Raw genomic sequence first — 16,518 nt, forward strand, 5'->3', positions numbered from 1 at the left:
TTTTTGGCGTGTTTAACGGTTGAACTGTCAACACAACATGGTAGTTGTACTTGGGGCCACAATGATCATAAAAGAATTCTACAATTTTATGGACCATTTTCTGCCATTCTGTAGTATGAAAGAATTGTAAATTATACAGTACCTTGATGTATATGTATCTTTGAGTTGTCATTAACGCCAAGAAGGTTATGTGTATGATTTATACATGAATGTAGGGGGCGCTTCGACAGGCGGACATGATGTTACAGGGGCTTCTCTCGCGACAGCTAAAATCGATCTTTTTTCTGTCATATAGTGTCCTAAATGTCGTTTAAAATGTATATGAAGATGTCTAAACTTTTTCACAGGTTTTAACCCTAATGTCTTAAAGATATTATCATTTTACTGGTGTCAATGATATACCCTTTCATAGCCTAATCTGCAGTACCGCTCCCGGCCGCCTCCACAAAAGTGGCTTAAGCAACCATCAAATTGCCAAATTCCCGTATTTTCCGGACTGGGAAAACGGCGGAAGGCTCGCAAAGGCGTTTGGCTATTTGAGGCTTATTTAACTTTTTTCAATAATGATTTGGCTTTTTGAGGCTTATTAAACTTTTTTTCAATAATGTGACCATTTAAAATTGAAAATTACAATACTTCAGATGCTTCACAACCAAAGCATTGAACACAATGCCTTAATGACACGTTTCTGAGTATTTGTTCTCTGTCAATCCTCTATCCCATATAGCAGATAAACAGTTGAGTAAAATACCAAAGTTGGCAAGAAACAATGGATGATGCACAGATATATCCTTAACCCACTAATTATGGACAAGATATGATTTATACATGAATATAGGGGGCGCTTCGACAGGCGGACATGGCGTTACAGGGGCTTCTCGCGCGGCGTCTAAATTTGATCCATTCTATGTCAAGTAATGTCTTAAAGGCTAATCAGTATGTATGTAAAGATATCTAGATCTAGTTGGAAAAGATGGGTCTGGCTACATTCTCAGCAATACTTCATGGCACACTTAGCGTTCACTCTAAAAGCCTGACGCAGAACATCTCACTAACAGTGATGGTGTATACATATGCAATAACCACAGTAAGCGGAGGGATAGCATTATGTTTTACCAGTGTAACGTGGTCTCTTGAACCGTTAACTGTCGCTATATAAACTCTGTTAGTACTGCCCTAAGAGTGCTTTTCTTCTAACTTGCTCTGAAGCTAGTTGAGGTTAACGCAATAACTGCCCTGTATCAAGTCAATGTATTTTCTGCCTATGGCATACAGTGGTTATGCTAGGCTTTGTCCCTATAGTTCTGGATGGTTTTGGTCTAGGGTGTGTGCTGGTGTTGCGATTTGGGAGGCGTTTGCTCGTTGGAACACAGACAGGCACAGGGTATTCATGAAAGAACTTAACTTCACATTACCAAAAAAGTAATCACAAAAGGCGAAGCCTCGTATAGCTGTTTAAAAGTTTACAATATTTTGAAAAACACTTGGCAGACATATCACACTTCCTAGCAAAGAAATGTAAAAACTGACGTAAATAGTTCATCTTACAGGTGTGGTTTTGTCTTCAAGTTAGGTAGTTTAGACAGAGATGCACACAATGATATTCAAATTATAGCTTAATTTCCATAACTAATGAGGTTAACTTGTAATTTCTGTTTTTCATGTTTCATACACGTAATATATATAATGTATCTAAAAATGACAACCATGAATGAATTAGATCGTGCTTACAACAGCTTTATTTGCATAATCAATGAAATAAAATACTTTGTGGCGGTATGAGGTCTCCGAACCCTTGTTTTTAACATATCTGTTTGTCTGCCTGTTTGTGTTTCCAGTACTTTGGTCAGCAATACCTCCCTCTTCCATGTTGACATGTTATCTCATGTGTTGGTGTGGATTTACATGTTCAGGAATATCGTGCTCTGGAAGCCGACTCCGTAGTCTTCAAGTTTTAGGTCATCTCGGAGAGTCTTGCCAGCAAACACAAATTTCAATGCGGCATTACCTGAAATAATAAAAGTGTATGACAATTATCCATCATTGTTTACAGTCAAACAAATCATTCTTCTAAAAACGCTGTTGCTATATCTTCACTTCATTTTTCATATTAACAGCACAGAATTGAAACGATTTCAATTGAGAAGAAGGAAAGTCATTTCAATGTTAAAAGTTTGCGAATATCTTGTTTAGAAACAGAGGTGAAGACTGATTGACGTTACCACTTTATAAACAAGAACGGAATCCGAGAAAAAAATTATAAGGAAATACAAGTGCTGCTAGGGCATTTTCAAAACACGCTTTCGAAAGATATTGAGGTAGATTAGACATGAAGGGCGCTTCTTTCCAAGCAGAGGTTCGGTTCCGTCTGTTTTTGACGTGTTTTAGGCGTTAACACTTTTGTCGGGCATTCTATTTGGGGCTGTTTTCGTACGTTTGGCGAGATGTAAAGAAAACTGTACAAGATAGAAAAGCCGACCAAAACGCCTAGAACCTCCCAACAACTTCAAAAACAGCCGTAGCCGAACCTCTGCTTGGAGAGTAGAAAGACAATACCTTTTCCAACTTTCACGCGGCATCTTTTCTTGATGGAAGCCACAGAGTCAACCAGGCTCACATCGTTGACTGAGATCGTGTAGGGGCCTTTCTCTTCAGACTGAAGTTGTACGAAAATCTGAAAGTAGTGATGTATGTGAGCACAAAACGACGTCAAATCTGACATGTCAATATAATGTAATATTGTATCTTCTCTACCCATTGGTACACATTGTTTTGAATCGGAATTATGGTCATCCCTTCCGAGATTTAAACGTAGCCTGGATGCCAGACTGTTTTCAGGGCCCATACAGCCCAAATCCTCGGCTCCAGGGCCCAAGGAAATCTAAAGCAGGCTCCCTGAGTTAGACCCTGATAAAACACGATAGATATTATTGAGATCGGGCCGGGGTATTGTATCGGTACCCTGTTGTTAGACAGTCCGAAAGAACAATACACGTAACAAAGTACTTGCAAATATGTTAAGTGTAGCATCATGGTGTTTTCAAATATTTCTCACGTTCTCCTGGTTCATACAATTCACTCCGGAAAGGGTTCTATCTACAATTTCCTAGACTAAGTAGATGAATTCATCATTTTGCCAGCGGTAACAATACGGTAGATGGTACCCAAGGTAGAAACAAATGCACTCCTCGATATCATCTCACCTGGTGGCCTTTAGGACAGCTTATCTTGTTGACATCCACGTTTCCAACTTCGTAACACGGGCCCAGTAGGTGACCGCATTTCAGTTTGATCTGAGCCAAACAGGACGTCTTGCAGCGGCCTACAAGGTGTGCATCTCCGCAAGGGTGGCCACAGGGGAGTTTAAGTTCGCATTCCTTAATGTCTGGAAAGATGAGGAGGAGTTAGCACAGCGCAATCAAAGCAGAGTAGAAAATGCACAAGGGGAACAAAGGGCCTAGCATACATGGGCCCGATGTAATGCTCTCGAAGCCCTGAAATGCTTTTCCATGTAGTGGCAAACTTCTCATAGTATGCTTATGTACAGTGCTATCCAACTTCTAAGTGATGGTCGCTTGTATTGTTGCCGTGGGTGGAAGTTTGCAGTCAATATACAACGGACCTCTCAGCAGGCCTATGCTCTGAACTCGTAGTGATATAACATTGCTGAAATAAAAATAGGCAATGATATATGGTAGCTTCTCGACCCCTTTTATTTACTTATAAGAGAATCTTCGAGGTTCGTAGGGCGTCCCTATACATGGATGGCACACCCAGTGAAGTTCAACTGATCATGCAAACGATACATACAAACTTGAAAAATGCTACTGTCTTAAGTGATAAGACTGATTTAAAACAAAGACAGTCAGAAACGTTGACACTTGCTATGACAGACCCACCCAGCAACTTGAACCATGGCTATGGACCTTGGTGCAGATCCCCCGGGCGTCAAATTAGGGCGTTTTCATTGAGACACAAAGTCCCGCTGCCACAATTAGCTGTCTTGGTCGAATGACGTAAAATTCTTACCTCCATGGACGGACCCTAAAGTGAAGGATGGCGTCTTAGTGTTCTCGTCGAAGGTCCGAGGGGGCATCTGCCCAATACTTGGGACGCTCTCCGCTTCAAGAATTTCCAGTCGTTTCTTGGTGTCAGACCCAACGACAGTGATCTGGTAGTCACTTCCATACGATAAAAGGTTTTCTGCAAACTCTACGGTACTTCCAAGGTAGGCAAGCTTGCTCCCGGCGTCATCTTTTTCTGACAATAACAGTTTTTGCCGGAATGCTGAAATTTTCCTGTTTTCTACCCGGAGAGATTCTTTCTCTCTGTCTACTTCCGAAATGATGATCTTCTTCAGCTTGGAGGCTGTGTCAACTATTTGTTGGTCGATGACTTTTTCTGCCTGTTTTTCTTCCTCGATCTGATTTTGCAGCTTGAAGCGTATGACGCGGTATACAATTGTTTTTGATTTGACCTTGTCGATTTGACCTTGCACTTCAGCCCTCACCAAGGCACTGTGTTCCTTAAGATGTGTGAAGGAATGTTCCCTGTGTTTGAGCAGTGCGCAATGGCGACACATCGGTACCTGGCAAGTTTCGCAGAAGAATTTGACGACCTCGTCTGTGTGCTCACTGCAAGTGTGCTGCTGTCCGTTTCGCACACTTAATGCTTGTCCCTCTCCCCTCAGCTCATCCAGCCCTAAGACTGTGTGGTCTCTAGTCACTTTGATGCGTAAGTGAGCTGCTACACACTCGTCACACAAGAGTTCGTCACAGTTTAAACACCGAGAAGCAGCAGGACCCTTTGAGTCGCAATAAGGGTCGCTGCAGACGATTCCTTGTCCTTCAGAATGCAACGTCTTGTGAAGGTTCACGGTATCCTTCAAACTTTCGACGAAAAAGTTGTTCTTGAGTCCGTCAACGTTCCCACTCGGAAGTGGTGACTTGCATCGGCAGGTTGGGCACTCTATTTGGTCGTCTTCGACACTGTGGGCCTTCGTATATTCCGCCAGACATTCTTTGCAAAAGGTGTGCAGACATGGAAGTATTTTAGGCGCATGGAAGGGTTGCAGGCAGATCTGACACTCGAGAAAGTCGTTGGATATTTCCTTCAGAAGTGATGCCGCCATCTTGTTTCGAATTCTTCTTGTTCTTCGAATAGCCTACGTCATAATACAGGTACGAATACCGCAAGTCATGTCGGGAACAACTTTTCAGTTTGGACTGTATGTTTCATGCAAATTTCCAAAAATGAATAAGTAGCTTTACCTATTGATATTCAAAAGTCCGTCGCATACAATACAAGAGTTCGGAGACCTCATACCGCCAGGAAATATTTAGAGCCTTAAAGTTGTAATTAGCATTGCATATTTTACTTCTGATTGTATAGAAGTCCCTTTGTGTGGCAAATGTCCATGTTTCCTTTAAATTTCATAAATCATGCAAAGGGCATGTGTATACCATTAAAATGATACACGTCACAATTTACCACTATGGAAATTAACGTTAATTATTACATTCACCACTTTACTCGTTTGTATAATAATTATCTGTTAGTGTTTCTCCTTCCATGAATTATACACGTTAACGTTACATGTAAGAAAGTCCTTTCAGAAAACACTAGAATTACAAATTTTTCTTAACTACGTCATTAAGTCTTGATTCGCATAATTTGCATGTCATGGTGTACATCTCTATTTAAAGGTGAAACACAGACAAATTCTTACTATGCAAACGAGATTCTTATTGCATAATTATTGAAGAAATAGTAACTGTTGACGTTAACGTTATACCGCTAATTAAATTCCACAGTAGTAAGTTGTGACATGTATCATTTAAATGGTATAGCGTAGATTACGTCCTTTGCATAATTTATGAAAAAAAGGAAACAAGGACCTTTGCCAAACAAAAGGAATTCTACAAAGTAATTTTGGTTAAGAAGATCATCATAAGTATAAAAAAAAACCTTTTTTGCATAATCAATGAGAGAAGATGAAATGGTAAATCTTCATAGGCTCTAAATATCTCCTAGCGATATGAGGTCTCCGAACTCTTGTATTGCATATGACGGCCTTTATCAATAAGTAAAGCGTTACTTATTCATAGTAAGTTTCGCATCACGTACTGTCGTACACTACAGTCCCTTGTTCAAACTGAAAAGTTGTTCCCGACATGACTTGCGGTATTAGTATTATGACGTAGGGGAATCGAAACAAGATGGCGGCCTCACTTCTGAAGGAAATATCCAACGACTTTCTCGAGTGTCAGATCTGTTTGCAACCCTTCCGTGCGCCTAAAATACTTCCATGTCTGCACACCTTTTGCAAAGAATGCCTGGCGGAATATACGAAGGCCCACAGTGTCGAAGACGACCAAATAGAGTGCCCAACCTGCAGATGCAAGTCACCACTTCCGGGTGGCAAAGTGGACGGTCTAAAGGACAACTTCTTCGTCGAAAGTTTGAAGGATACCGTTAACCTTCACAAGACTTTGCATTCTGAAGGACAAGACATCGTCTGCAGCAACCCTTATTGCGACTCAAAGGGTCCTGCTACTTCTCGGTGTTTAAACTGTGACGAACTCTTGTGTGACGAGTGTGTAGCAGCTCACTCGCGGATCAAAGTGACTAGAAACCATACAGTTTTAGGGCTGGATGAGCTGAGGGGAGAGGGACAGGCATTAAATGTGCGAAACGGACAGGAGCACACTTGCAGTGAGCACACAGACGAGGTCCTCAAATTCTTCTGCGAAACGTGCCAGGTACCGATGTGTCGCGATTGCGCACTGCTCAAACACAGAGAACATTCCTTCACACATCTTAAGGAACACAGTGCCTTGGTGAGGGCTGAAGTGCAAGGTCAAATCGACAAGGTCAAATCAAAAGCAAGTGACTACCGCGCATTGTGCTATCAGCTGCAAAATCAGCTCGAGGACGAAATACAGGCAGAAAAAGACATCGACTTTCAAATAGTTGACGCAGCCTCCAAGCTGAAGAAAATCATCATTTCGGAAGTAGACAAAGAGAAAGAAACTCTCCAAGCAAAAAACAGGAACATTTCAGCTTTTCGGCAAAAACTGTTGTTGCCTGAAAAAGATGGCGCCGGAAGCAAGCTCGCCTACCTTGGAAGTACCGTAGAGTTTGCAGAGAAACTTCTATCGTATGGAAGTGACTACGAAATCACTGTCGTTGGGTCTGATACCAAGAAACGACTGGAAACTCTTGAAGCAGAGAGTGTCCCAAGTGTTGGCCAAATGCCCCCTCGGACCTTCGACGAGAACACCAAGATGCCATCCTTCACTTTAGGGTCCGTCCATGGAGGTACGAATTTGAAAACAGCTAATGGGGGACACACGGCCGTATTTCCGGGAAAACCGCTTCCATTTGCTTCAATTGCGCTATGTTTTAACCCCCCACCCCTTTCATTTTTCCAGATATTGAGGCATGTGAACTTAAACTCCCCTGTGGCCACGTTTGCGGAGACAAGCATCTTGTAGGCCTCTGCAAGACGTCCTGTTTTGTTCAAATCAAACTGAAATGTGGTCACCTACTGGGCCCGTGTTACGAAGTTGGGAACGTGGCTGTCAACAAGATTAGCTGTGCTAGAGCTCACCAGGTGAGAGGATACCGAGTGGGGATTTTTTTTCTAGCCTGGCAGGGGTACCATTCTCCATAGTATTACCGCTGGCTCTTTTTGCTTGCTTACCACGGAGGGTGGTACCCAGGTTGATTTTTTTTCACAATGCAGTGAATGGTTAGATGGTTACATTTACTTAGTCTAGAAAAATATAAATTTTAGATAGAAGCTTATTCAACGATTGACACGCGTCACCCTTTCAGTGCAGTGCTTGAATTACTTGTATGAACCAAGGGAATGTGACAAATATTTGCAAACAACGTGATGCTGTACAAAACATGTTTGCAAGTACTTTGTTGTTGTTCTTTCGGACTGTAATGGTACCGTTTAGATCTCAGAAAGGATGATTATGATTCCGATTTACGACAATGTGTACAAGTGGGTAAAGAAGATACAATATGACCCTGAAGTGACAAAATTACTTGAAACATTTCAGCTTTGACATCGTTTTGTGCTGACATACATCACTACTTTCAGATTTTCGTACAACTGCAGTCTGAACGGAGAAGTCAATGGACGGTTACAATCAACGATGTCAGTCTGAGCGATACGGTGGCTTCCATCAAGAAAAGATGCTGCGGGAAAGTCGAAAAAGGTAGTGATGTTCTACTCTACATGCAGAATTTCGGCTTCGACTGATTTTCATGTGTTTTAGGCGGTTTTGTCTGGCTTAATGTTTTATACCGTTTTCCTTATATCTCGCGGCCAAACGAAAACGGCACAAAATAGAAAGCCTGACAAAAACGCCTAAAAACTAGTCAAAAACGGCCGGAACCAAACCTCTTCTTGGAGAGTAGAGCCCTTCATATATATGTCTATTCTAAAATACCATCGAAAGCGAATTGTGCAAATGCCCAAGCAGCACTCGTATTTCCTTACGCATATTTTTTCGGGTATCGTTCTTGTTGATAAAGTTGGCAACATCTATCAGTATTCGCCTCTCTTTCTTAGCAAGATATTCGCAACCTTTTGGCCCTGGAAACGGCTTCCCTTCTTTCCAACTACAATCGTTTCAACTCCACGTTTTTTATTTGAAAATTGAAGTGAAGATATGGCAACAGCGATATACAGTTTTCTTTAGAATAACGATTTGGTTAACTGTAAACAATGATAATCGCCATACACTTTCAGATAATGCCACATTGTCATTGGTGTTTGCTGGCAAGACTCTCCGAGATGACCTAACGCTGGAGGACTACGGAGTCGGCTTCCAGAGCACGATATTCTTGCACAGAACCACAACAACAGAGACATGAGATAACATATATAAATACTACATATTTCAAGATTCTAGATACCAGAAGTAGATTTGACTATAATCTTTATATCCGACAGTCCTCATAGTGCCAGGATAGGTAAATACATAAAAGATTGCTTTGTGATTAGAAAAGACACGTTTAACCCAACCTGATATTGTTTGATTAGTAGAATCTTATTATCCTATACTGTCTAATTAGTAGCATTGTAAGATGTATTCTGTATTCTTCTCTCTTTTTTCGTTGTAGTTTATAGTTGGCCATACAAAAGTGACTGTACTTTTTTCGTGTCAATAAAGCTTCTTGTATCAAAATGTGACGTGGAGGGGGGGGACCAAAATACCTGAAACACAAACAGACAGACAGACAGACAGACAGACAGACAGACAGACAGACAGACAGACAGACAGACAGACATGTCACTTAGAGATAGGAGACCTCATACCGTCATGAAATATTTTGTCTCATTGATTATGCGAATAAAGCTGTTTTTAGCCTTACCTAAGTTATTTATGATGGTCCTTTTGTTTATTTGTGATGGTCTTTCAGCTTCATCTTTCACCTGCCATAAATTACAAACGTTACGTGTATGGAAGTCATGAAATGGGAAACACTACAAATTTACCTTATCAATTATGCAAATTAAGTAATGATTTGTATATCATTCTCTACATCTCTGTCTGAACTATCTGCATACCGAATATTATGGAAATTCGTATTTCTTTCGTTTACTTATCCTCCTCGAAATATCTTTTTAAAACCGCCCCTGCCGTTCCAGAGGAATATTCTAGGTGGCCCTACGTCACTTCTTCCTTACACCAAAACATACAGACAGTCGTATGTCTAGGAGAAAAGAAACAAAACAAAACGTAAGTTCAACTACAGTATCAACTATCAAGGAACACACAAAATCGACCTTGGCCTTCATCTCCCAACCCACATAGCAAATACCATTACGATCCATCCAGACGTTCTAAAGTTACACTGACTACAAATATCTAGAAATACAAACAGACACACAGACAAACATACTGACACCAAAAACAAGGCCTATACTTTATGAAGGTTATATGACGATAATGATTTGAAATCAGTGATGCACATTGATAGAAGGCTTTACAGTTTGTAGTTATGCTTTTAAAGATTGAAAAATGCCTCCACATCTTGATGGTGACATGCCTGTATTATGTGTAGACTTTTGTCCGGGATGAGTTGGTTTGCAATATTTGATGCCCCTATACTTTTTATTTTGAAAGTACGTCTTAACCCAGTTGCTAGGCCAAGGCCAAGTTACATTTTAACAATTGGAAAACAATCTAGATATATATTGTACAAACATGATTTTCTCTTGCGCAACAAAACTGAGGAGAACATATTGAAAAACGATTCTGCAACGCTATCAAAAATTCTATGTCCCTTGCCATAGGTTGACTAAAAAACTGCTAGTTTCGTCAGGTTTTGCTAGAGTATGTTGGGTGACCGTAAGCACAGCATTTTGCCCTTTGACACAACATGGCATAATTATAACCTGAAGGCAAAATCACACCTGTAAGGTTAACTTTTTAGGTCAGTTTGCGAGGAAGTGTGATACGCATTTCAAAATACTATACACTTCGAAACAGCAATACGAGGCTTCGTCTTTTGTGATTAATTTTTTGGTAATGTGAAGTTAAGTTCTTTTATGAATGCCCTGTGCCTGTTTGCTTTCCAACGAGCAAACGCCTCCCAAATCGCAACACAAGAGGTCCCTATCAGCACACACCCTAGACCAAAACCTTCCAGAACTGTAGGGACAAAGCCTAGCATTAACCATTGTAGGCCATAGGCAGGAAATACATTGACTTGATACAGGGCAGTTATTGCGTTAACCTCAACTAGCTTCAGAGCAAGGTAGAAGAAAAGCACTCTGAATGCAGTACTAAAACAACTTATAGATAGCATTGCGGCGGTAAACAGTTCGAGGTGCCATGTTACACTGGTAAAACATAATGCTATCCCTGCGCAAACCGTACTTATTACATATGTATACACTATCATCATCGTTCGTGAGGTGTTCTCCGCCAGGCCTTTAGCGTGAACGATAATTGCGCCGTGAAATATTGCTGAGAATATGGCCAGACCCATTCCCAGACCAACGTCCCAGTCTGTTGATGACCCCTTGTTGACGAAGCTACCGTAGCCGAGAAGTACAACACCAGCGATGCACCAAAGACTGCCAACAATGGTCGCACAGGATGGATCCTGAAGTGACGCAGAATAGGAACACGTTTTAATTGGTTACACCTTACAATTTGACAACTGCGTGGGTGAAGTCTGAAGTCATCTTGGCTCTGCAAGCTACAACCCCATTAATTGGACCATAGCCAAACCATACTTACGATTCTCCAAGTATCCTATTACACCACTGCCGCCTTACATACTGCAACCCTGCAGTATTCACATAGCTGCTTACGCACAACAAGACAAACACCAACTGAATGCTCCCTATATAGTCAGCGTAGTTATAGTTATGGTAGAGACTAGATCTCTTTCAATTGTTTTTTTTACAATGGGCCATGGCATGTAAATTTTATGGATGACGTTAGTACGCGTATATATATATGTTCCTGATTTCGACCACAGATGGTCCACATGACAAAGAACACAAAAGGTGGGAAGACATGTCGTGTGGCAATTGCGATTTAAAGCGACACTAATGTAGGTAGCCTTGAGTACAGTTGTCAACTTTGTAACTTTATTTCTTGCTACAGCTTTTATGGTCACTACTTCGAAAATTTAGGCATCTCTTCCTATCCCTCTTGTTGTTTATTGCACTTTCTCAACATATTTCGAGTATGAAGAGGCCACCATCCATGGAATTAAGATACTGTGGCCTACACACGTTTACAGCTTACCTCTTGAAGGAAAGTACAGGAAAAAATGACACAGAAGACCGGAGCGCTGGCGTTGTGAACTGTCTCTGCGTTGGCTGGAGGAACGAATTGGTATGCATAGATGTGGCAAAGAATATTGACGAATCTACCCAAACCTTGAAACATCAAATGAAGCGCCTGCTTATATTCCTTTAGGCGGAGGTTGGTCTTTTGGTAGGCGACGATGCAGAGTGGGACCAGAAGAATGAGCACATCGTTAAAGAGATGCAGCTGTATGGCGGTGTATCCCCGGTCCTGGACATACCGGGATGTTGCAGGCACCAATCCTGCAAACAGACCTCCCGCCAGACAAGCCGCCACACCCAACTGGTTCTGAAGTAAAGATATAATAGTATAAGTACTGATAATAATGAATGAGTTTAATGATAATGACACCAATAATGTACTTATAATGGTATAAGTGATACTGTTGGTGATGGTTAAGATGATGATGATGAAGATGATGATGATGAAGATGATCGGATGGCTATATCACGCCCTAAAAACTATTTCTGTAGATTTCTGCCCAAGTGATGAATAAATATAGCCAGAGTATCAGCCTTGTTAATTTACCCAAGGAGGTTTATCTTAACCTCAGTGGTTTACCGGGGCTCTCATACTCCCCGTGCCTTGACACAGTGGTATTGTGTCCGCCTCGTGACCGAGAGGTTGCGGGATCGACTCCGCCTGCCGTGCTGCCGATCTTGTGCCCTTGGGAAAGGCACTTTACACGACTTTCCTCACTTTACTCAAGTGAAAATGAGTCGTCCCTCGGATAGGACGTTAAATGGAGGTCCCGTGTAAGAGGAGGGCCATACCCCGGGCACGTTAAAGAACCCGCCACACGTGCGATGGTGCGGTGTGAGCGGTTCAAAACCTACAGTACCTTGGCCGCACCTGGGGCAATTGCTGTCGTATTGAGGTCACCTGAGTGGCGCCGAATGGCAGCTCGCTCCAGACCCTTGCGATTTAGCCCCGCCTATTGTAAGCTCCTCGCAATTCAGCCCCTGGCTGCAAAGAGAGAGTAGTCGGCCCACCCAATAACCAAATAACCAAAAACCAATGGGAGCCCCGGAAAAGCTGACGTCACATTTCTACAAAGAGGCCCAGCAAGGCAGTTATGGGGAAGGAAAAGTACGATATAAAAGACAACAAAAACACAAAACGGACCACAAATAATTCAACATCATGCCTTGTGCATATTTATCGGCATAGACTTTAATTTTTCGTTTCCGCAAACAGCCAAGCCGGGCCCGGGTTGAAAATGTGACGTAGGTCTAAACTAAGAAGCTGGTAGTACTCAGGCTAGAATAAATACATACATACATAAAATAAAGTTTGACAATATAAAACAGAAATGCATCAGTTCACTGATATTTTCAACATCATGTGTTTAGTTATACGAACAAACATTGTGCAATTATCGAAATGGGAACATGTTGGAAAACTATTTTGTTAGATGGAACATTTTATGTCTCTTGTCAGAGGTCGACACCCCTAAATAGGTAGGGTCGGTAGGCTTTTGGTACGATCCGTCGTAGGTCGGTCGGGCATTACCGGAAATACAACCTTTTCCTAGGCCTTGTTCTCACTGGTCTGTGATGCGTTGGCGGCACTGCTGTGTTCTAAATTGAGTTAATGTTACCCTTGACTTTATAATGGGAATATTATACAAAACGTGCACGTATGACTAAAAAAACGTAAAAGATTCGTTTTGTCGATGAAATCTGCTGAGCGTACCACAGCTTTAGTGAGATGCCCCCCTTTGTACCATCATTTGATACTGAATGCGTAACTCTTGTAACACTGAAAATAAGAGTTGTCCACGTAGCTTCTATTCATGTATTTTTTTTACACAAAAACAAAATGATGAAATGTGCCTTACCTTGAAACACGACCGCCAAGTGGTGCCCTTGATCTTGTCTTCAGAGTGTTCTATGTCCATCTTGATTTTATCGATGTCTTCATGCTGGCTTCTTCGTCAATCTTTCTTCTAGTGTACAAATGGTATCAATTATATGTATATGTATATGGACTTTCATACTGTTATCCGTTCTTTCTGGTGGGTAATCTTTAACTAGGTATACGCTGTAAAAAAGGGTACTGATCTTAAACCAGATTGTGGTCATTGTTGCATGACATGTGCACAAATCTTGCATAACTTTACACAAAAATACGAGTACATGTTGTTGGCATTGATAACCGAGATTGTTAATAAACACAAGCATGGACCCGTATTTCCCTTTTCCCTAATCTGTCACAGAATATGGCAGGCAACTAGTTGCAACACCTTATACTGTACTCTACTATGTCCGTCTTAGTACTAGTAGTCCGTACTCGTCGTCCGCCAAAACATAACTGCCAATTCAGCTTCGTCACTAGACTTCTATTTTGAAAAAAGAAGAGGGTTTATGAAATACATGTACTACAATGCCAATGGATACGCCTACATACCCTCTTCTTCAGTCACAATATTCGCCATCTTGACCCTCAAAAAATGCAACGTGACATGTAGGCCAAAAAAAATGTTGTCTTTCTAGATAGTTACCCGACCTACCCTAGCCTATTTTAGGTTGACCTGAGCAAAACCTAACCAAAGTCGGCTTTGTACTAGGACTGCTATTATAATCAAGACATGAGTGTATGAAATACAACAATGTCAACAGATACACATACATACCCGGCTCTTCTTTAGTCATAACGTTAGTAATCTTTCTTCAAACAATGCAACGCGGCATGGACTAGTTACAGGTACACATAAACCTACTTTTCAAGTCATACATAACCGGCTAGCCACAAAGCACAGACAACTGTCCCCTGTCATACATACCCATCAAACCTGCATCGTCCAATTTTATTTCGTTAAAAGACCATCTTAAACAAACTGTCTTCACAAACAATCATGTCCCACCAAGACGCAAAGTTGAGGACGATTGCTCTATTCACAAGGCAAAATCAATTGAGCACATTGATATGTTTTGACTTGTTGTGACCTGTACTGATGTACTTAGCTCGGTCGGGCAAAACTGTACAATAAAGGTCTTCATTCATCCATTCATTGACGTAGTGTAAAATACTGTAAATGCAGAAATGTTCGCGGTGGATTAATGTTCGCGGTTTTCTCGGTGACCACTATACCGCGAACATAAAACCACCGCGAACATTTTTCTCATGGTATTCGACTGCAGTCTATGGTGTTACCGCGAAATTAAATCCTCCGCGAAAAGTCCCTTTTCCCGCTACCGCGAAATTAAATCCCCGCGAACTTAAATGCATTTACAGTACCAGAAACATGAAGTTATTTTAGGAACGCACAACAAACACAAAGACCACATTTTAATGTTTAAGAAACATAGCTTTGATTTATCAACGGTTTGTTGAAGTTCGCATATATTATAGTGATAAGTTTATTGCAAATACTTGCCCGAGGGCTAATTGCAAGTGACAAAAAATGACAGACAAATAATGGTAAACACTAAATAAAACAGTATAGTAAGCGACTACTCTAGTCTAACTTAAAGATGTAACTTATTGGGTTTGACTTCTTTTTCTGAGACAATGGAAGACGAAAGATCCCACTTTTTCTGTAATGTGTGGGTTTCGCGACGTTAAAAGGAGAGTAATTTTCTTTTTGTCTGTAAACGTGGAGATATTAGGATAGAATTTGGTAGCTTCTTTTAAGAGCTCTTTTCTCTCTTGATCATAGAAGGGGCAGTTTGAAATACATGTAGAATGTGTTTCGTTTTCTACCATATCTAACGTACAGTATTTACAAGTTCTTTCGCACACGGGTAACTTCTTTATATGTATAATATTTTTATATAATGACATATATAATATTAAAAACTGTGGGCATCTATTGCGTCTGTGGACATGTATTCTGTGGAATAAGATGTTTTTTTCTGGGTTAACCAACACGGCTATCTGGAGCCAATATTGCTTAGGTTGCCTTTATTGAATTCATATTACGTTGTTACCAAATACATGTACTAGTATGTGTAATTGATACTACAGTGTGATGTACATATAGTAAATTAGCTATCCCGCCAACCACGCACAGTTGTACTTGAAGCGGTGTGTGTAAAAGTTATCTGAAACGCCGTCTTCTTAAAAACAAAGGATTATTCTAAAAAGGTGTGAGTGGACCGATCTCGATAAATAATAATGTAAATCAGCCGACAATCGAGCCGCGGACCGAAAGAGAAAATTGGGAGAACACCTTCGGAGAAAAACAATGGCGACGTCCAATTTTGCTTTCGCGGCGGTGACTTCCAGCTGACGCGGTGTCCTTTGTTTTACTTTACCACGAAATCTCTTCTTTAGGAGGTTATGGTCAAGTCGTACAGCCATGTCATAAAAATCAGACATTTTTAGTCAGTAAAAGCAGCAAGGATTTCCGTGTATAAAATGTGATTTTGGGGACGACACAAAACAAGACTAGGCGAGACAGTACAAATCTCTACTGTTTCGATGAACCATTTTGCGCGCTGTTTTCTCTCAAGGGAGTTAAATCCTTTAATCCAAGAATAATAATTCGCTACTTTACGGTAATGATTCACCCGTCCAGTTATACCGGGCTGATAAAACTAGTCTGAGACTAGTCGGAAACTACAGACGATATAGGTACAGATAACGAAACACCTGCAAGGGGGAGGGGGGCAATGGAACGATTGGGTCAGGAACAATAGATTTCGTAGAATAGTAAAAACGTGAT

General features: G+C 41.1%; 3 protein-coding genes across 3 annotated transcripts; 1 reads left to right on the forward strand and 2 right to left on the reverse strand.

Moving 5' to 3' along the window:
• Positions 1-1,710: 1,710 nt before the first annotated feature.
• Positions 1,711-5,419, reverse strand: LOC118423546 (E3 ubiquitin-protein ligase TRIM56-like). The gene is made up of 4 exons (XM_035831732.1): positions 4,030-5,419; positions 3,204-3,385; positions 2,557-2,674; positions 1,711-2,008 (listed from the first exon to the last, which is right to left on the reverse strand). The coding sequence occupies exons 1-4, from the start codon at positions 5,129-5,131 to the stop codon at positions 1,902-1,904; spliced, it is 1,509 nt and encodes a 502-aa protein (XP_035687625.1). The 5' UTR covers positions 5,132-5,419; the 3' UTR covers positions 1,711-1,901.
• A 557-nt stretch (positions 5,420-5,976) lies between these two features.
• Positions 5,977-8,078, forward strand: LOC118422188 (E3 ubiquitin-protein ligase TRIM56-like). The gene is made up of 3 exons (XM_035829704.1): positions 5,977-7,320; positions 7,434-7,615; positions 8,073-8,078. Exons 1-3 carry the CDS (start codon positions 6,219-6,221, stop codon positions 8,076-8,078), a joined length of 1,290 nt encoding a protein of 429 aa, XP_035685597.1. The 5' UTR covers positions 5,977-6,218.
• A 1,218-nt stretch (positions 8,079-9,296) lies between these two features.
• On the reverse strand, positions 9,297-14,566 carry LOC118422386. Its single transcript, XM_035829908.1, has 4 exons — positions 14,485-14,566; positions 13,690-13,797; positions 11,787-12,137; positions 9,297-11,133 (listed from the first exon to the last, which is right to left on the reverse strand). Exons 2-4 carry the CDS (start codon positions 13,747-13,749, stop codon positions 10,540-10,542), a joined length of 1,005 nt encoding a protein of 334 aa, XP_035685801.1. The 5' UTR covers positions 13,750-13,797; positions 14,485-14,566; the 3' UTR covers positions 9,297-10,539.
• Positions 14,567-16,518: the final 1,952 nt, after the last annotated feature.

The sequence above is a fragment of the Branchiostoma floridae genome, chromosome 9, assembly GCF_000003815.2.
Source record: "Branchiostoma floridae strain S238N-H82 chromosome 9, Bfl_VNyyK, whole genome shotgun sequence".
NCBI lineage: Eukaryota > Metazoa > Chordata > Leptocardii > Amphioxiformes > Branchiostomatidae > Branchiostoma > Branchiostoma floridae.

Bases quoted from the DNA above. Each gene is read 5' to 3' on its own strand.
- LOC118423546 (XM_035831732.1), bottom strand. From the start codon at position 5,131: ATGGCGGCATCACTTCTGAAGGAAATATCCAACGACTTTCTCGAGTGT. The intron at 2,675-3,203 runs GTGAGATGATAT...CACTACTTTCAG, and splicing joins GCTGTCCTAAAGGCCACCAG to ATTTTCGTACAACTTCAGTC. The intron at 2,009-2,556 runs GTATTGTCTTTC...TTATTATTTCAG, and splicing joins CCGCGTGAAAGTTGGAAAAG to GTAATGCCGCATTGAAATTT.
- LOC118422188 (XM_035829704.1), top strand. From the start codon at position 6,219: ATGGCGGCCTCACTTCTGAAGGAAATATCCAACGACTTTCTCGAGTGT. The intron at 7,321-7,433 runs GTACGAATTTGA...TCATTTTTCCAG, and splicing joins TTTAGGGTCCGTCCATGGAG to ATATTGAGGCATGTGAACTT.
- LOC118422386 (XM_035829908.1), bottom strand. From the start codon at position 13,749: ATGGACATAGAACACTCTGAAGACAAGATCAAGGGCACCACTTGGCGG. The intron at 12,138-13,689 runs GTAAGGCACATT...TCTTTACTTCAG, and splicing joins CTTGGCGGTCGTGTTTCAAG to AACCAGTTGGGTGTGGCGGC. The intron at 11,134-11,786 runs GTAAGCTGTAAA...GCGTCACTTCAG, and splicing joins CCTGTACTTTCCTTCAAGAG to GATCCATCCTGTGCGACCAT.